Raw genomic sequence first — 20,070 nt, 5'->3', positions numbered from 1 at the left:
ACTTCTCAGCATCATTAAAAGCAATGTTGGTTCATTCATATAGGTTCATTCAGGCTGGAATCTGTTGTCAAAAATAGGTATATATGAGCTGGTGGGGTTCAGTAGCTGGTGTGTGTTGATTGGGAAAAAACAGCCTTGTCTTCCTCCTTCTCTTTTCCCAGATACAAGGTGCTTAATGCCAGTGCTATCCCAGAGGGACAGTTCATTGATAGCAAGAAGGCTTCTGAGAAGCTTCTTGCTTCAATCGATGTGGACCACACCCAGTACAAATTTGGTCACACCAAGGTACAAACCCTCCTTGACTCACTCACTCTGTGCTTGTGCTTTGCTCTACCTGACAGTGATCGTTCCCTGCAATATTCCCTTTCTCAAGGTGTTCTTCAAAGCTGGGCTGCTGGGACTCCTGGAGGAGATGAGGGATGAGAAGCTGGCACAGATTATCACCCGCACACAGGCCAGGTGCAGGGGCTTCCTGATGAGAGTGGAGTACCAGAGAATGGTGGAGAGGAGGTAGACATTTCTCATCTTCAGTTAACGTCACTGTACTTGGGGGAAAGTGTTGACACTTGTCATATTGAAAATATTCAATGTACATTTGAATTATGCTTCAGGGAGTCCATCTTCTGCATCCAGTACAACATTCGTGCATTCATGAATGTCAAGCACTGGCCCTGGATGAAGCTGTTCTTCAAGATCAAGCCCTTGCTGAAAAGCGCAGAATCGGAGAAGGAGATGGCCAACATGAAACAAGAGTTTGAGAAAACCAAGGAAGAGCTTGCAAAGTCTGAAGCAAAGAGGAAGGAGCTGGAGGAGAAAATGGTGGCCCTGCTGCAGGAAAAAAATGACCTGCAGCTCCAAGTGCAGGCTGTGAGTTTATCACCTTTAATTTATCACTCAGAAAAGGAGTCTATACATTCAGACTGTTCTTTATGAGGCAGAAGGTCAGACTGTAGAAGACCAAAAGTCAGATATGTGGTGAATTATCCATCATATGTATGTGAAGTTGAGGAAATCAGCATCTGGCAGTGGCGTGATGACCACTCTGATGGCCATAGCAAAGAAGCAGGGAGCTCCAAGTGGGAGTCAGTGCTCTTGCACTTTGAGAGGAAGGAAGCAGATATAGCTAGCCAACAGTAAATACTCAGAGCAGAGTTTTGGCTGAATCCCCAACTCCGAGTAGGTGAGTCCTGCAGGGGTTATCTCCATCTCACCAAGATATAGAACAATGAGTTCATTTTGTAGCATAAATGAAAACCAGAGTTGAAAGTGATACTTGTGAATTCAGGTGCAGGAAAATAATAGATAACTAGAAGTTAATCATTCACTCAGTAACTGTGAAATACAGCTTCAATTTTCTCCTTAGTCTAACAATATATAGACACAGAATTCCTGTTTCCGAGAAAAAGTGACAGCATCCAGGGGGTTCTTCTTCACTGAGTTGTTAGTTACACAAAAGAGCTCTGTATGCTTTAGGCTTAATGGGTATGAATCAATATTATAAATGAAATTTATAATGAAGCAGAAGTTTCTGAGCTTTTTGTACATTGTAGTTTTTTGCATCTCTTATCTGGATTTACTCTGGTAATTCCACTACAAACAACATCCTGTGGTGGTAAAATTATTAATATTTAAGATTGAGACATCTGGCTAAGAAGTTATCTTTATTAAAATAACACTCCTTTCCACTAAAAGCCATCTTTCCATAATGCACCTGTGTTTGGGTCCCCAGTGTGGGGGTCCCAACTTAGAACAGGTCACACAGAAGCTTTATTAACTATAAACACAGTGAGAGAACATTTGGACAGCATCTCCCCCTCTGCTCCCCTTTTTTCTGCCCATTGATTGCAGAGACCCAACCTATACACTCTATCAGAAAAAAAAGAAAGTGGTGAAAAAACCCAATCATTTCAATGTTAACAATACCTGGTATCCATCCTTGGGAGGGATGTTCAACTTAAGTAGCTGCAGCATTTGAAGGAATCAAACAGTAAATGGGACCTGATCTAGTGGGAGGTGTCCCTGCTCATTTAAAGGTCCCTTCCAACCCAAACTGTTCTATGATTCTACAAAATAACATGGCAATATGGATAGACCGGCTCTTGGTGGAGCTTATAGGAGTGGCACACGCAGTGTTATATTAGTTCAGAAGTGGGGAGTTGGAAGCAATCATGGACTCTTAGCTTTTAGTTGAAAGGAATATTCTTTTAGTAAAGATAACTTCATAGCCAGAACTCTCAATCTTAAACACCAGTAATTTTACCACCACAAGCCTATGAACCTTGTAGACACACAGCACTTCACAAACTAAAATATTGCTTACAAAGATACACAAAAGTATTTGATATTCAAATGTTATCTTCCAAAGTCATTTTAATCTACTGATTAAATGACTTAAATTACCAAATAAAATTGGAACACTGTATTAATTACCAATTATTTGAACATTCCCATAGAAAATGGGAATCCTGAGTTACCTATTTTTCCCCTACTATATGGAGAACAATAAATATCTTGTTGGAATTTCTTATAAGATGTTTGCCTTTCAAATTCATTTGTGACAAAACAAATTCATTATACCAAAAGCCCACTAAAGAATAAGATGATGTGGTGATCATCTGAAACCAGCATATGCCAGTCTAGATACAGTATGGAAGGGTGACACACAGGTATCTGATTTACGACAGTAAGACTCCACTTGCACAAGCAGCAGTCTTAATACATTTAGTCAGAGAGTAATCTTTTTTTTCTATTGAATTATTGCTGAGATTACCAGAGCTTTTAGTCCCAAAATCATAATGGGTTTCGAAGGATTCAGTTACAAAGTAAGTGAGAAATTCTCACGCCTACCACATCTGTGAGACATTTTTAAGAGAGAGAAAAAAGTTTAGGAACCAATATTGTTTCCAACTGAGAAGCTGTATAATTCACCTAAGAACAAAAAAGAAAAAAAGGCAAGATTAAAGTTGTTCTGGAGAGGCCAACTTTAGGCCACACTTCAACACATATTTACATAGAAAAGTTAAGAAAACAAACCAAGAAATTTTGTGTCTCCCCACCAGGAAGCAGACAGCTTGGCTGATGCTGAGGAAAGGTGTGACCAGCTCATCAAAACCAAAATCCAGCTGGAAGCCAAAGTTAAAGAAGTGACTGAAAGGGCCGAGGATGAGGAGGAAATTAATGCTGAGCTGACAGCCAAGAAGAGGAAACTGGAGGATGAATGCTCAGAGCTGAAGAAAGATATTGACGATCTTGAGTTAACACTGGCCAAGGTTGAGAAGGAGAAACATGCGACTGAAAACAAGGTATAAAGCAGAAGATGTCACTCTTACGGAAAAGACCTCTGTTTTGTTACACAGTGTAAAGTTTTAAACAACATTTCTTATCTGCATTTCCTCCCTTTTCTCAAAGGTGAAAAACCTCACAGAGGAGATGGCAGCCCTGGACGAGACCATTGTGAAGCTGACAAAAGAGAAGAAAGCCCTCCAAGAGGCCCATCAGCAGACACTGGATGACCTGCAGGCAGAAGAGGACAAAGTCAATACGCTGACCAAAGCCAAGACCAAGCTGGAGCAGCAAGTGGACGATGTAAGTATAGAGGCATATGAGAAGAAAAAGCTGTTGCACAGTCAGACACTGCGAAGAGAGCACTGATGGTGGTGTTGTGTTTAGCTGGAAGGGTCCCTGGAGCAAGAGAAGAAACTGCGCATGGACCTTGAGAGAGCTAAGAGGAAACTCGAAGGAGACCTGAAGCTGGCCCATGACAGCATAATGGATTTGGAAAATGATAAGCAGCAGCTGGATGAGAAACTGAAGAAGTAAGTGTGGCTGTGGGGCACCTGAGCGCTGGGCTGGTGCACTTGTCTTCTTCCTTTGAGCTCTAACATGGTTTGCTTTGCCCAAAGGAAAGACTTTGAAATCAGCCAGATCCAGAGCAAAATCGAGGATGAGCAAGCCCTGGGCATGCAATTGCAGAAGAAGATCAAGGAGCTGCAGGCAAGTGTCTGTTCCTTCCCCTCTTTCACTGGGTCCCAGGTGAGGAAGGAGGAGGGCATGGGTGTGAAGGCTGCCTAATGTTCCCCAGGCGCGTATTGAGGAACTGGAGGAGGAAATTGAGGCAGAGCGAACCTCTCGGGCAAAAGCAGAGAAGCATCGGGCTGACCTCTCGAGGGAGCTAGAGGAGATCAGTGAGCGCCTGGAAGAAGCAGGAGGGGCTACCGCAGCTCAGATTGAGATGAACAAGAAGCGTGAGGCAGAGTTTCAGAAGATGCGTCGTGACCTCGAAGAGGCCACGCTGCAGCACGAGGCCACGGCTGCCACGCTGCGGAAGAAACACGCAGACAGCACAGCTGAGCTTGGGGAGCAGATCGACAACCTGCAGCGAGTGAAGCAGAAGCTGGAGAAGGAGAAGAGTGAGATGAAGATGGAGATTGATGACTTGGCCAGTAACATGGAGTCTGTCTCCAAAGCCAAGGTACAGAGTTTCTGTCAGATTACTGGCCTATGATACATGACCTGACACTGGATTTTGAACTTTCTGATTACATTTTGCTATCACATACAGTTGTGTTGTTTTTCATCATGGGAACAACCTGCTAGAATTTAGTGATAATCCTCTTTCCTTACATGCATTTGACATATAGGCAAACCTGGAGAAAATGTGTCGAACTCTGGAAGATCAGCTGAGTGAAATTAAGACAAAAGATGAAGAGCATCAGCGCATGATCAATGACCTCAATACTCAAAGAGCCCGTCTGCAGACAGAAGCAGGTAACGCACCCCTACACCTCTCTGGAATTGGAGAACCTGTAACTGATGATTACAAGTAAAAGAGCGGTGTTTTACTCAAATTGGTCTATACTCTGTAAGCGATATACAGTGCTGTAAACACACACTGGTTGAGTATTGCTTTTTACATTTTTCAGGTGAATATTCACGCCAGGTGGAAGAAAAAGATGCTCTGATATCTCAGCTATCCAGAGGCAAACAGGCATTCACTCAACAGATCGAGGAACTAAAGAGACATTTAGAGGAAGAAATAAAGGTAAAGGTACTTCCTGTAGGGTGATTGACTTGGGATTCAGATTCCACCTTCTTTCAGGATATTTACTAGTCTCACATCAGAAATATGTTTACTACTCTCAAATCAGAATATATTAGCCATGTCATTTTAATTTGGGTGCTCTCAAACTAGATGGACAATTTTTTCACCTCTTCAGTGTGGGAAGAGAAGCTGAACAGGGCGTTGCCTCCAACCTGCATACTGAGACAGAGAAAGAAAATTTAAGTCTTTATTTGGATAAATGATGACATATGAAAAAAGTTGAGATATATCTAAAAAACTGCATTTCTAATTGTACTTTTCCCTAATGGAAGCTGAAACTTTAGAACATAAGATTTTAAGATTTAACAATTCCCAGATTTATAGTTTTTGTTTAGAGTTTACCCATCATCTCTCCTGAGGTAACATTCTTGATTCTGATGAATGGAAGCATAAGAAGATTCTCAGAACATGGAATCAATGTACCTTTTTTTCTTGGGCTGACTTTAAATATCAGATTCAAAGAGTTTTCAACAACTTTCCCTATATTAACATTCTAATGTCTCACAGGAAATTCATTGTCCCAAATGCACTGTCTCCCCAGGCCAAGAATGCCCTGGCCCATGCCTTGCAGTCTGCTCGCCACGACTGTGACTTGCTGCGGGAACAATATGAGGAGGAGCAGGAGGCCAAGGGGGAGCTGCAGCGTGCCCTGTCCAAGGCCAACAGCGAAGTGGCCCAGTGGAGAACAAAATACGAGACAGATGCTATTCAGCGCACGGAGGAGCTGGAGGAGGCCAAGTATGTGGTGATAGGATGTGAAGAAGCCAGGGGGGACTGAAAATTCAAAGGCAACATTGGAAGAGATACACAAAGATACTGTGAGGAATAAGACATGGATTTATTTTGGGGAAGGGTAATGGATAGTGCAAGTTTTTATCCTATAGAAGATTTAGTTTTTAGTAAAGGCAAAGGCTAAGAACAGCATAAATGAAGCTTTTAACTCTGTGTGACTGCAGTCTACAAAATGATTAAGCATGCTCTTGTTACTGGAACATTGGTTCCTCTATGCTGACTGTGAGCTGTGCCTATCTCCTCCCAGGAAGAAGCTGGCACAGCGCCTGCAGGATGCCGAGGAACACGTTGAAGCTGTCAATGCCAAATGTGCCTCCCTGGAGAAGACGAAGCAGAGGCTGCAGAATGAGGTGGAGGACCTGATGATTGATGTGGAGCGATCGAATGCTGCCTGCGCAGCGCTGGATAAGAAGCAGAAGAACTTTGACAAGGTGTTTTGGGCTCCAGGCCTGGGGCTCCTGAGCAGAGCGTCCCCTCCTGATTGCCACAGCCATACTCACGCCCCGTTTCTCTTCAGATCCTGGCAGAGTGGAAGCAGAAGTATGAGGAAACGCAAGCTGAGCTGGAAGCCTCCCAGAAGGAGTCTCGCTCTCTCAGCACAGAGCTGTTTAAGATGAAGAATGCCTATGAGGAGTCCTTGGACCACCTGGAAACGCTGAAGCGTGAGAACAAGAACTTGCAGCGTAAGTCCCCGTTCCTCGGCTCCTGGCAGAGCTCTTTCCCTAGCCACCGCTACTGCCATTCCGTATGGGTCTGTGCCTGCAGGTCGGCAAAGATGCCTGTCACCTTGGTGTGAAAGGGCCCTTCCCATTCTGCTCTGTGCCTGACCGTGTCATTGGTCTTTGCTCCCACAGAGGAGATTTCCGACCTCACGGAGCAGATTGCCGAGGGCGGAAAGGCGATTCATGAGCTGGAGAAAGTCAAGAAGCAGATTGAGCAGGAGAAATCTGAAATCCAGGCTGCTCTGGAGGAAGCTGAGGTACATGCCCATAAGCTCTGCACTAAAAAATTGAGCAATGGGGAAACATGGCTAAAAACTGCTTGTTCCTACCCTCTTCTGGCTGGGGAGTGCAGCCAGCTGAGGTTTTCTGAAGTATTCTCTAATTAACTAGAAAGCAGTAGCTCCATTGATGTTACAAATGTTTGTGTCCATTTGTCCAGGCCTCCCTAGAACATGAAGAGGGGAAGATCCTGCGCCTCCAGCTTGAGCTCAACCAGGTGAAGTCTGAGATTGACAGGAAGATAGCAGAGAAAGATGAGGAGATCGACCAGATGAAGAGAAACCACCTCAGAATTGTAGAGTCCATGCAGAGCACCCTGGATACTGAGATCAGGAGCAGGAATGAAGCCCTGCGGCTGAAGAAGAAGATGGAGGGAGACCTGAACGAAATGGAGATCCAGCTGAGCCATGCCAACCGCGTGGCTGCAGAGGCACAAAAGAACCTGAGAAACACACAGGGAGTGCTCAAGGTCTGTTCAGCAAAGCTACAGTAAGACAAATAACAAAGCTACAGTAAGACAAAAAACCTGACATTTTTGACACCCAAGCACACACTGACACCTTGCAATTTTTGTTGCCTCTTTTACAGGATACCCAGATACACTTGGACGACGCTCTCAGGACACAGGAGGACCTGAAGGAGCAGGTGGCCATGGTGGAGCGCAGAGCAAACCTGCTGCAGGCTGAAATTGAGGAGCTACGGGCAGCCCTGGAGCAGACGGAGCGCTCCAGGAAAGTGGCTGAGCAGGAGCTTCTAGATGCCACTGAACGCGTGCAGCTCCTCCATACCCAGGTAAGTGTGTGGTACCAAAAGCAGTTGTGTTGACACTTAACAGACACAGAGGGCCGCTCTACACCAGAGGATAGGGCAGGACAGTGGTCTGCAATGGCCTCTCTCCTGCTAGCCACAGCAGAAGGTACGCTCAGCGCCCATCACCTGAGCCAACGCCTCACATTTTGTAAACAACCGTTTTAAAAAGAATTCCAGATTTTTGATTGCAAGCTTGAAGAGTAAAGACTTGGCTCACGCTGTAGGTTTGGTATTGCAGGCCTCAGAATACAAGTCTTGCACTCTCTCTTGGCACAGAACACCAGCTTGATCAACACCAAGAAGAAGCTGGAAACAGACATTGCCCAAATTCAGAGTGAAATGGAGGATACGATCCAGGAGGCTCGCAACGCTGAGGAGAAAGCCAAGAAGGCCATCACAGATGTGAGTCGGGAGCTCCTTTAACAACTTAATATAAGTTTCTTCTCCCCAGATTGTCTCCAGCCCCAAAAATGGCTTTGCCTCTTTGCTCTCATCAGGCAGCCATGATGGCAGAAGAGCTGAAGAAGGAGCAGGACACCAGTGCTCACCTGGAGAGGATGAAGAAGAACCTGGACCAGACGGTGAAGGACCTGCAGCTTCGTCTAGATGAGGCTGAGCAGTTGGCACTGAAGGGAGGCAAGAAGCAAATCCAGAAGCTGGAAGCCAGAGTGCGTAGGGCTGGTATTTGTGCAGGAGTGAGCACGTCACGTAAGCAGCCATCAGGGAAGCTCCAAAGATGGGCTTCTCATTGCAGGTGCGGGAGCTGGAAGGGGAGGTTGATGCTGAGCAGAAGCGCAGTGCCGAAGCCGTGAAGGGGGTGCGCAAGTACGAGAGGAGGGTGAAGGAGCTGACCTACCAGGTACGGCAGGAGGCCTCCTTGGGCTGACACACCCTCTCGCGGGAAGTAGAACTTTTTGCACTTGATTACCAAAGGGAATTGCTAACTCACATGGTGGGGAAACCAATTCACTCTCTTTCCTGTTTGCCAACGTCTTTAGTCTGAGGAAGACCGGAAGAATATTCTGAGGCTCCAGGATCTGGTGGACAAGCTGCAAATGAAGGTGAAATCCTACAAGAGACAAGCTGAGGAGGCTGTAAGTATTGCTTGTAGTGGTAAGAAGCATCTCTTTCTGAGGATGAATATCAATCATATGGGAAATGAATAAGAGTTTTGTGGAAGTACAGAAAGTGGTGAACAATGATGGACTTCAAGTGCAGAGAAAGAAAGGTCAGTCATCTGGGAATTCTTTATTGTATGCCTAGAAGAAACTCCTCCTTGTAAAACCTGTAAGGAGTGGCCACTCACGAAACACTTAAGTACTCTAGGAACATAATCTTGAGAGTACAGTTGACATTGTTTTCTTTCAGCCATTCTCCTGTCAGGGATAATCTATGGTATTCTGCAATATTTTACGTACAGGAGAACAGATTGACAGACAGAACTCACAACCAATATCTCAGCTGATAAATTTCTGAGTCAGGTTCCTTCCTGCTTAGGCCAGTATAGAGAGGTTTCAATGTCCTGTGATGAGTGAATGATTTGTGAGAGGGACATGGATGGGTTCTAACTGACTCATCTACTTTAAGTTTGGCACCTTCTATCAGAGAGTGCAGACCTAAGACACGGAGACAGAATAGGAGACAGAGATGCTTAGCTCATCCGCTGAACTTGAAAAAAGTTTGAATTTCTTCTACAAAGCAACGTTCTTCCTAAGACAAAGTGATGAGATATGTGACTGCAGACAGTAGCTGGAAGAGGAGGGTGGATTGTGGGGGGTGTTTTACGGCTAGGGAAGAAGGAGATGGGCATCTAAGAGTGCTGTCAAAGTAGACATTGAGAAAGGAGGAGAAGCTATACTCATCTAGTAGGGAGTGGAAGGAGGGAGCAGGTACCTCCCAGAGGATACCATATAATGTCACCTTTGGGTTGTATACATGTTCTTGGTGCCACTGCTTTTTCTTAGCCCTAACCTTTGAGTGTAAGAAATAAAAAACTGAGCCTCAAACAGATTTTTTTTGACAGCTAAAAACGGAGACTGCTGTGCTGTCCATTCCCCTTTGTGTATTCCAGGGGGCAGAACTGCAATAACAATTCAAAAGCTGTTTAAGTTGCTTTGGAGGGGATACATTAAACAAGGGAGGATGAGGAGGTCTGTGCGAGGCTTATGTGTAAGAAGTGGTGGGGGGGATAGAGGTCCGGGCATCCCCCCAGGGAGGAGGCGCAGGAGGAGCGAAACCCCTGCCCTGGGCTCCTCACCACCGACTCCCTCTCCCTGCACAGGAGGAGCTCTCCAATGTCAACCTCTCCAAGTTCCGCAAGATCCAGCACGAGCTGGAGGAAGCCGAGGAGCGGGCTGACATTGCAGAGTCGCAGGTCAACAAGCTCCGAGTGAAGAGCCGGGAGTTTCACAGCAAGAAGATAGGAGAGGAAGAGTGAGGATGTCCTGAGGCAGCAAAGTGACCTGGGGGCTGCACAAAATGTGAACCTCTCAGTCACTTTCTTCTGTAATTAGTCTTTGTAACCATGTCAATGTCTAGAGAATAAAGATGGTAGATTCCTCTGCATACGCAATATGAACAGTGCCTTCTTTGTTTTTTTTTCTGATCAAGCTTGGGATATTGCATTGATTTTCTTGCTTTCCCCGGCTGGGGGAAGGGAGAAGCTAATGCAAACTCTGGACGGAGGACCCGCAAACTTAGCGGCTGATAGTCCAGCTTGTGCTCTCTTCAACTACAGCTGCTCTTTCCCTCACGTACCTTTAATGCTTCTCCCATTGTCCTTTCAGCACAGTTACATTCCCATATGAGAGGCAAAAGAGGATCCATATCCACAGTGCCTCTAAATCATGCCATCTCTCCTACCCTAGATTCCCCCAGCTGCTGTCACCACCTGCTCCTTGTTTCTCTGCAGTGGACAAAATGCTGAGCCCTGCCCCCTGGGGCCACTTGTTGGAAGGACTGCCCCTTAGGGCCCATTTCTCACACACTGCGTGGCACCAGCACCCCTCCTCAACACATCACCTCAAGGATCAGCCTTGTCACTCTCGCACAACAGGCTGCATGTGGCATTGCCTCAGGCAAGAGAAAAGAAGAAAACTGGTGGGTGTATCCCTCCATTCCTTCCTCACATACCTCTAGCTCGCTTTTGCTAAGCAGGCAATGTATTTTGGGGAATAAGGAAAGGGGTAAGTCGTCAAACACTTCTTCCTTCATTCAGACCCTGATCCGAACAGTAAAGGCACAGTGGGCACGTACAACTGCGAAGTCTCATGTGCTCTATCACCTCTCTCAGCTGGATTATTCCGACGCATGACATCTTGCCTCTAGTTTGGGTGAAAGACACACAGAGAGTGCCAAGGTATGTTAAAGACAAGCCCACAGATGCCTGCCTAAGCTGGTGTTTTCATAGAACTGACAGCTCTTGGCTTCCAAGTAACTTCTGCCCCTTATTTTCAGGGAGACCACACAGCCTTGCGGGATTTTCTCAGAAACCTGTGTATACAGTGACTCAAACACAGCTTAGCGGTAACTGAGGGCTATTAAGCCAATTTGGAAAACCTTTCAGCAATATCAACTTACACAATTGCGCCCACTGTTGCAGCACTGACTGTCTGAAGCGTTCGCTGCGTCACCCCAGCTGACTCCAGGCTGCGGGATCCCTTGGTGCAGACCAGCATGGAGTGAATGAGAAACACATTAGCAGCAACTGAGGAGTGAGGTGCAGCTGGGACTAGAAGGAAACAAGCAGCAGACTCAGGAGCAGAGGCCAGGGTATGTATTGATGTTGAAAGCTTGTGGGAGTCCACAGCTTTCCACCTCTGTCTACTGTACAAGCGCTAGTATTCAAAAGCAGAGGTGGGTCCTCCGTGGAGCATTGAGCCTAGCAGGACCACAGGGATGGGAGTGGGGCTGCTGTTGTGGGCTGAAGGGACGCAGGCTGTGCAGGAAATGATTGTGCCCAAGCCTGAGGCAGATAGCCCCTGAATGCTTTCCACCTTGACTGGCTTGCAATGTTTTCAAGGCAGAGCTTACCAGTGGAGCTCCCGGGGGCAATGGGAAGTGGTAAGGACTGACACCGCTGGCTTGATCTAAGCTTGTAGAAGTCAAGGCCAGTGGCGTTGTTTCCAAATAGATTCACACAGCGCTAGGAAGTCGCAACCGACAGCTCCATGGCTGTATGCCTATGACAGTAGTATCCAAAGGGCTCTCACCTTACCTGTCTCCCAAGTGCAGCCTCACCAGCACAGCAGCTCTCACGAGGAAGTGCAGCCTGCTTCCAGTGTCACTAGCAAGCATTGGCGAGCAGAACCTTTGTCAGTGCTGTCTGAAGAGAGCGATGGGAGATGGCTCTTTAGGAGCAGACCACAGTTTTCAATCACAAGGACCTTAAGAAAGCCACCCAACACCTTGCAGAGATGCCAGACTAGTCCCCCCTTCTCATGACACTGCACAGCTTTTCCCCATGGTTCTCTAGCAGTCTCCCAAGCTTGTTCATCCCTCCTCATGCCCTGCAGTCTTTCTCCTTCCCTGACAGCGTGCACTGGTCTGCCACCGCAGCCAGGGTCTCTTGCGGTGAGCCTTGACTGCCTAAACCCGCCTATGAGCTGACTGCTCCTCTTGGGTGGCTTGAGAATGTCTAGCCACACCTGCAGGCATCTCCAAAGCTTCAGGTGGGGCTGGCTAGAGCCTAGATGACACACAACATCCATGTATACCCATGTCAGCTGTAATGGCTTGCACAAGCTTGAACTTCTGAGACTCTCTGAAATCCTGCTTTACAGACCCTGCACCATCCTTTGCTTCACATTGCCTCCCCCGCGGAAGCATGAGAATGTGTCCTCAGAAGGAAGGAATGCAGCCAGCAAAGCCAGGCATAGGGAAGAGAGAAGGCGGCAGACGTGAAGAGGAGGGAGCGGGCTGATGGTGCCTGGCCACACTGGTGAGTGTGACACCTGGAGACAGTTTCTGTGAGGATTTGTGCAAAAGAACTGTCACAAAGGGCATTTTAGGGAAAGGACAGGCGAGTCACTGAAGAATCAGCTCTCGCATCATGGGTGTAAGTGTCGCTGGTTTGAACTACTGTAGCTTTCTTTAGACTCCCTTTTGCAAAGTCAACTGTTTCTTCCTCTAGCCTCCTGCGTGTTTCCCTTGCACGCAGTTACACACCTCTCGCATTTCTCTAGCTCTCACGGATGCAGTCAAAAATAAAGCAGGCAGCTGTGTGCCCTAAGCTTGGGGACAGGTGCACAGCCTCAGGCAGGACTTGCCATCAGCACGGTAGGCCGTGTGGTGGGACTGAGGCCTAGCCTTGCGTCCCCCCCCATTCACAGCTCCCTCCTGGCCCCTGCCTCCTGGGCTCTGAGGTCCCACCAAATCGCCCGTCAGCCTTCACACAAGTCATTCCCAGAGGAGGAGACAAGGCCGCAGAGAGTTTTGGAGGTTGCCCATGCCGGGAGGATCAGCCCCTCATTTGTCTGCCTTCATCCTCACTGTCAGAAGCTTAAAATAGCCCCGCTCTTGCAAGACTCCTGTGCGGGGTCATGCCTGTTTGTGTAGCTGATACGCTTCCACTAATAGCGCTCGAAGACATTCCTGGGCGGGTAGGTTGCCTTCTATATCTCAGCGCAATGTGCTGCCACGTAGGAGCGGGACAACTGTGTTGCGTCCTAAGATGGCAGATGCTATTCTTACCCGAGAGAGACTTGCTCCGGCACAGCCCCTTTCTCAGCTGAAATGTTAAAGATCAGAAGCAGGCCCGAGTGTGCTCTCCCTGGTAAGACCATAAATCAGGAGCGGCCCCTTTGACGTCTGTGGAATGATGCTGTGCCAACCCAGCGTCTGGGTGCTCGCTGTGGCCTCCTGGGACGTGCTGTCCCACAGGGAGCACAGCAGCTGCCCAGGTACTTCCAGCGCTCAGCTGGGGCTCAGTTTGGGGTGCAGGGGAACGTTACTTCTCTTGGGCACCAGCACTGAAAAAGGCAGGCTGGGCTGCAGCTCTGAAAGTGCCCAATTTTACTACTGCCTCCCCTTGAGTCCCTGCCTGGGTGAGGACGAAGACGGGCAGGGCTTGCTCCGAGGTTCAGCAGCATTGCAGAAAGCCATGTCCCTTTGCTCAGGCTGTGCTTCCACAGTGCTCACCAAGGGAAGGCAGTAGAGCTCTGCACCAGCAATCGCTCAAGAGCCACTGGAGTATCAGGGCTGCAGGAGAAGCCCTGGCCAGGCCCGTGGCTATCACTTGATGGCTGTGAAGACTCATCTCAGCCTGCAGCCTGACTCCCCTGGCCCTTTGGAGAGCTCAGTAAAGTCAGTGTCACTGCCTGGAACAATCACCGCAGGCAATCAGGCAGAGGAAACCAAGGTCCAGAGACATCAGTTAGCTCGGTCACCATGCCTTTCACCTTGGCACTTAGAATCTTGTTCAGAGGACACAGGCCCTGTTACCTTTCTTCTTGCTCGGGTCTTGTCATCTGACACTAAAATGAGGGACAAGTTCTTTTAGGGATCCTTGGCAGAAAGGTGATGGCATTATTACCAGGGGTCGAGAGCAAGGAGTACTGGTCAGATGGCTCCAGCAGGCTCCTGTCAGTCACAGGGAGCTCAGCCAGGCAGCAGCCGACCGGGCCCATTGCTCGAGGCACCCATTGCCAGGGGGTGGCAGCATGGAGCTATCAAGGTGGACCCTCCTCCGAGTGGCTGGCCTGCTGCTGACCAGCAACTAGGTCTCACTTAAAAATGGGTGCTTTTAAAGCTGCTGAAACTTCCTGGCACACGTGTTATCACTGAATCACACCAGATGGGTTAAAATCCAACCAGGTGGTTCAAAATCCAACCAGGTTGGTTAGCCAGTCTCATGTGTTCACCACTGGGATACAACAAAGACAGGTGGAATGGGCCAAAGAAGGTCTGGAAAAGACAGGGTCATCAATGCTGAAAGAAAAGACCCTGAGCTAAAAGAAGCTGCCACTGGTCAGTGTGCAGGGCTTCATTTGCACTGGACCCTGCCCGGAAAGGACACCATCAGGTCCTTGGAAGCGTGTGACTACCAAAATGCTAACACGAAGAATCAATGGCCCTGCCAACTCCACCGCACACCTGGTAGAGCAGCCTAAGGAGAGCGACTGCAGCACCTCTTTTGACAGCTGTGATTTGGATGGACCTTCACAGTGCAGGTACCAGGAGAGGCCCAGGGCCCTGGATCACCCTCACTCATCTTAGGATGACCGTGAGATCCAGCCTCCATAGATGAGGACCTCCTAAGCTCTTAGGCCAGCAAGGGCAAGAAAGCAAGGTCCTTGCGGCCTAAAATGTAGACGAGTCATTGCCATGGTCTACCTTTGTGCTGGCTCAAAACACACAAGCAATCACAATATTCTTCCCCATGAAGTGGATGTGAAAATGGCACTGTGAACCCAAGCAAAGCCCACCTTCATTGTTCACACACAAAAGCAGAGCAGGGCTACAGTGAGAAGAAGAAATCCTGCCCCTCATCTCCCTCGGCTGCCTCTCATGTCCTGAGGTTTCCTCTTGCAGAGGAAGCCTGGGACTGGGGCGAAAGCAAACCCCTTTCCCTCCGGGACCTGCCAGCAGGATCAGCTCCCTGGGAGACAGGGCTGCTGTGGGAGACAGTCGGTCACTAACACACACTTGAAACACAGGCTGGCTCTCATTTAGCAGGTAGAACAGCATGACAGGAGAAGATCAGTGGGGCCGAATAGCAAGTGCTGAGGACCTGGCCCTTAGACTAAATGGCTTTCAGGGGGAAAGGGTGGGAGTCCCAAGAGCTGAGTGCCTGTTCGAGGCGGGAGCATGCTAGATGTGACCCTGGAGCACACCTGTCCTGCAAACCACAGGGATTAGGGAGATCTGCTTCCATAGCATTTTCCTGTTTGACACTAAGCATTAATGAAGATGTGCTCAAAGACTCCCTGTGCAATTAATGCTGCTTGCACCACGGCAGCACGTGCGGACCCCAGGTGAGGAAGGGGCTGGGTGACACCCAGTGCCAAAGATGCTGCCCCTGTCCCAAAGGGGACAGTCCAGTCTGTGAGTGTCTGTGCAGCTGAGGCTGCAGGCATGGAAGTGCCCCCTGGCTGCAGTGCCCTAAAGTCCTCTCCTTCCTCTTGCTGACAGGGGTGAAGTCTTTCCTCTACTTCTGCCCTGGCATGTGGCAATGAGCTAGCCACGTCTGCAGGAGGAGACGGCTTTGGAAAGCCAAGAACAGATACTTGCCATGAAGCGCGCCGCACTTCATGCCCTTGGTTTTGCAGATACACTCTCCAAGGAGGAGTCTGTGGCCAGAATGTGACATTTCCTTCATGTTAGAACTATTGAGATGGTAACAGGCTGTTCCAGCATGAGCCTGCCACAGACCTGCATCTCCAGGGCCAAGAGTCTCTGGGATAAAATCCACAATGCCCAGTAAAGAACACTTGGACATCCTGTCCTGGGATATCTGTTGGCTTTTAAAGTATTAATGTGGTCACTCTTGGGAGCTGCCCCATATAGCTGCCACATGAGCTGCCATTTTAACCACACCATGGTTATCATGACTACCTGCTGTGATTACCTCCTATGGCTGTTACATCGCAGACTTTGTGAAGCGCCTGAGAGCTTGTGGGAGAGTGGCATACAAGCACTTTGGCAGAGCAAAATGGGATCAGAAGTAAAAGTAGCTCTGGGAAATCAGAGAAATTGTCTCAAATTTTCAGAAGGAAATTTAATCAAGAAAATAAAAGTACTTTTTCGGAAGATTAGATGAGATAGATAGACAAATGCACGGTTTATGGCCGTTGAACTAAGAAAGAAAGGTGGGGATTGTAACATTTCACAAGTTAACATAAAAAAAGGACATTTTTATACTTTTTAAGGTTTCTAGGCAATTTTTTTGTCTGTATTGGTGTTTGGATATTATTGCTGCAGACTTAGAAAGTTTGTGTAGTAGAAAATAATTCACATTTTAGTGGGTTGGATTGGTAATTACATGAATAAGAAAAACAGTACCTTTACTTTAGAAAATATGTTGAACAAAATAGAATCATAAAAATATTTACTGTAAATTAGAAATACTTTAAATATATGATCTGCCTTACTTGAAAATTATCATATTCTTTACCATTTTAAACTTACATCACTCTTACAGGATGTTTTATAGTGCAGGATTTTTTTTAGGATCTTGCAACTTGCTGTAATTTTCAATCTGAACTAATCATCTCAGTCAAGTTGTGCTCTTCCTAAAGCCATGTTTAGATAGATTATTCTTGCTCTACATATTATCCTGTGCTTGAATTAGCGTGCAGCTTTATTGAGGATCCAATATATTACATTATTAGGACACATGTAGAAAAATGGTGAGAAACTAAAGTTTTGTTTGTCTTGACCTGTAATTATCTGCTATGTGTGGAGTTTAGGAGTTGCTTTGCACTGATGCACTATTTTTAGAGTTAAGCTGTCTGTCATCTGATCAGCAGTAGTGCAAAGGTCCTGAAAAATGTTGGTCCATAATGGACATAAAGAAAGACCTCTCAGAGAAAAGCTTAAAATAGATGCAGTTAATGCGTTCAAATAAAGCTTCTGTCCCAAATGGATGGCAGGGGATTGGCAGGGGACCTCTGGAACACACAAGCAGTATTCCAGTAATAGCAGCACAAATGATTGAAAACATTTCCCGTCAGATACCCCTTGTCAATAAAGCAAAATTCAACAGTTCACACCATGAGCTTCCCATTACACCCCAGGCAAGGAAGAAATAACCTAGCACCTGAGCTTTGCTGTTCAGGACTCATGACAGTGCTCTTACACCTCACACAGAATAGGCAACTCGCCAGCCCCACCATACCAGCAACACAGCCCCAACACCAGTACGGTACTGGTGGGAGAAATACGGTTCAGCACACGTCAACTTTGGGATCAGAGCCCAAAGAGGTAAAGTCCAAGCTTAGCTAACATGTGAGTCAGACAGCAGTGTGTGCTCATGGGAAGGCCCTGAGAGTCTTTGAGGCATGCTTCTTCAGGAATATATGACCAACTGGAGGGATTTGTCAGGGAGCTGAAGAGACTGATCTCTGCCACCTGGCATGGCATTGACCAAACAAAGAGGTAATTGCACACTAGCTGGTTAGGCTAATACTAAAATAGGCTAATTTTGCATGAACACCAATATATCCTGTCCTCCCGTGAGAGGTGTTATCCTGTTATTCTCCAAACTGAAAGCAAGTTTTGACAATCCCTTTTTCAATGTGAATAATTAATATGGTAATTACCAATAGAAAACATCTCACATATTATCAATACTGCATGTGAGAATGCCTTGTGTAATTTAAATAGTTTGAATGTTCAGAATTCTTTCCTGTTTTATGAAGAAAGTGGGTAAAAAAATTGTATATAATCATAACATCCACTTATAGCAACAAAAAGCTAGTTGTGAAAAATCTAAACAAATCTATCTCTGAAGTGTAGCCTCTCCCAGCTTCTCTCATAGGTGTACTGTCAAAAGAGAAACAAGCCAATTAATCAAATGTCTGGTAATTTTAGTTTATATTACTGTCCTCATTTCTTCTCCTGTCATGCCATTCTCCAACTCCTTTTGCCTTTTTCATCTTGTTCTATTGCCGTCAGAGCCTGTCCACCCCACTCACCTGTTCTGTAACTGAAGCTGTTTGGCTGCTTTGGCATGTGATCGAAAGGGCATCCTGAATGTCACCTCCTCATCCAGGACCTACAGCTCATGTATCTTTCTCTGACATTTGCTGTGGAGGTAGGAGGAATTTGAGTAACCATAGAAATCTCATGCACACTCAAGAGCTGTTCCTCTTCAAATCTAAAAGTGCTGTGTGCTAACTGTCTTTAATCTCTAGCTGATTTTGCCCTCCCTCTTCACTTTTCTTTGCAAGACTGCTACTTTTACTGAATGGGCAGATATTTAGGTGTCATCAGAGCAAAATAAAGACATCCCTGGATTTAAAATCTATTGTTGAAACTTCCCAGGTAGAACTAACTTCTTTTTTCCCTGCTGTGAGGTCAAATAATAACTTTACCAAGCATTGCAGAAATTAATCTCCAAACAAAGGAACAGGACCAGAAGACAGCAAGGCCATCTCAGTCCATTCATAGTTAGCCTGGGATACAAGGACGTTCTGAACAGCAACAGACACAAAGGCTAGCTCAATTCTGTTTTGTCTTTGCAATAGCTAAAACAGTAACTGGCCCAACGTACCTTACATATTATCAAATTAGTTGGTCTTTTATTTGTTAGGCTCATCACTGTCTTTTCCCTGGAAATAATCCCCAACTCCTTTCCTATTCCATCCTTTTTAGCACTGCTCATCTGTAATGACAGCTCAAATCCCCGAAGGTCAAGTTTTACCCAGCTAAACCACAAACAATTACCCAGATTAGACACGCTATGGCAGGAACAGAGAAAGCACTCATCGTATTCCATTTAATTCAACACAATGCCCACCTTTCAGTAGAATAAAATGAACTTTTTATGTGAAAAGTGTCCTTACCATCTCCAGGATCCAGTGACCAGCCACATCTTAGCAGAAGTGTCAGAATGAGAAGCTTTGCACCAGAGAATTAGTGTTCCGGCATTTCTTCTTGTCTCATGCCAGCATTCCTGAGAGGTCTTATTTTACCCAGGGATCTTCAGTATGAGGCTACACATTCCTTATCAGTCTCTTCATTATGGATCCACAGGCACAACGATCCCCTTGCCATGTTTTATAAATATTAACAGCATAGCTGAGAACAGCATTTGCAAGCTGCAAATCCCATCAGGAATTTTCTTCAAGATTAGTGTAAAAACTAGCACTAAGCAGTAAAAAATATTGAACACCTTTCATTTTTAACAAAAAAAAAAATTGTGTGCTTATCTTTGCATTTTCTGAGCAATTCAGCATTATGAAACAACCTATTTTGTTGCATGTTAATAATTTGATTTCTTTCACTAAAGACTTGTTATATCCTAGCACTCCATTCCCAGGATAAATTATTCTAGTAACTCTGTGGGTGTTAAGTGCATTTCCTAAATCCATGTGTTAAATAACCTGTTTTAGCAACAAGAAAAAATGTGTATGTATTCCAGCTGTAGCATTTGGATTAGTTTTTATCTGGGTTCAGTCTATTGAAACCAAGCTATTTCTATAACCAGAATGGAGAGAATGATTTAAAAAGTTCAAATATTGAGAGTTTTTGCTTTACTTACATTGAGAGGCTGAAAGTGCTTGACACAAAAAGGAATTGTATACAAAGTTTGGAGAAAGAGTATTTTGTGCTATGGAGTATGGATTTCTCAAGGAAACATCTAATACACCTCATCTCAGTCTATCCACGCATAATCTGGAAATCACTTGATTTTCTGAACAGGTC

General features: G+C 46.3%; 1 protein-coding gene across 1 annotated transcript in view; it reads left to right on the top strand.

Moving 5' to 3' along the window:
• LOC128918081 (uncharacterized) overlaps positions 1-20,070 on the top strand; it is a 54,787-nt gene that overhangs the window by 9,666 nt on the left and 25,051 nt on the right. Inside the window, 21 exon segments of the mRNA XM_054221957.1 lie at positions 162-285; positions 374-510; positions 612-867; positions 3,060-3,302; positions 3,409-3,585; positions 3,670-3,815; positions 3,903-3,993; positions 4,082-4,471; positions 4,641-4,767; positions 4,923-5,041; positions 5,643-5,839; positions 6,141-6,324; positions 6,411-6,576; positions 6,748-6,872; positions 7,055-7,363; positions 7,483-7,686; positions 7,981-8,106; positions 8,202-8,372; positions 8,459-8,563; positions 8,703-8,798; positions 9,986-10,140. Of these exon segments, the coding sequence (XP_054077932.1) occupies positions 162-285; positions 374-510; positions 612-867; positions 3,060-3,302; positions 3,409-3,585; positions 3,670-3,815; positions 3,903-3,993; positions 4,082-4,471; positions 4,641-4,767; positions 4,923-5,041; positions 5,643-5,839; positions 6,141-6,324; positions 6,411-6,576; positions 6,748-6,872; positions 7,055-7,363; positions 7,483-7,686; positions 7,981-8,106; positions 8,202-8,372; positions 8,459-8,563; positions 8,703-8,798; positions 9,986-10,140 (3,648 nt within the window).

This window comes from Rissa tridactyla, chromosome 15 (genome assembly GCF_028500815.1).
Source record: "Rissa tridactyla isolate bRisTri1 chromosome 15, bRisTri1.patW.cur.20221130, whole genome shotgun sequence".
NCBI classification, from domain to species: Eukaryota; Metazoa; Chordata; class Aves; order Charadriiformes; family Laridae; genus Rissa; species Rissa tridactyla.
Note: the sequence above shows the minus strand (reverse complement) of the source record. Positions and strands in the feature narration are given on the sequence as shown.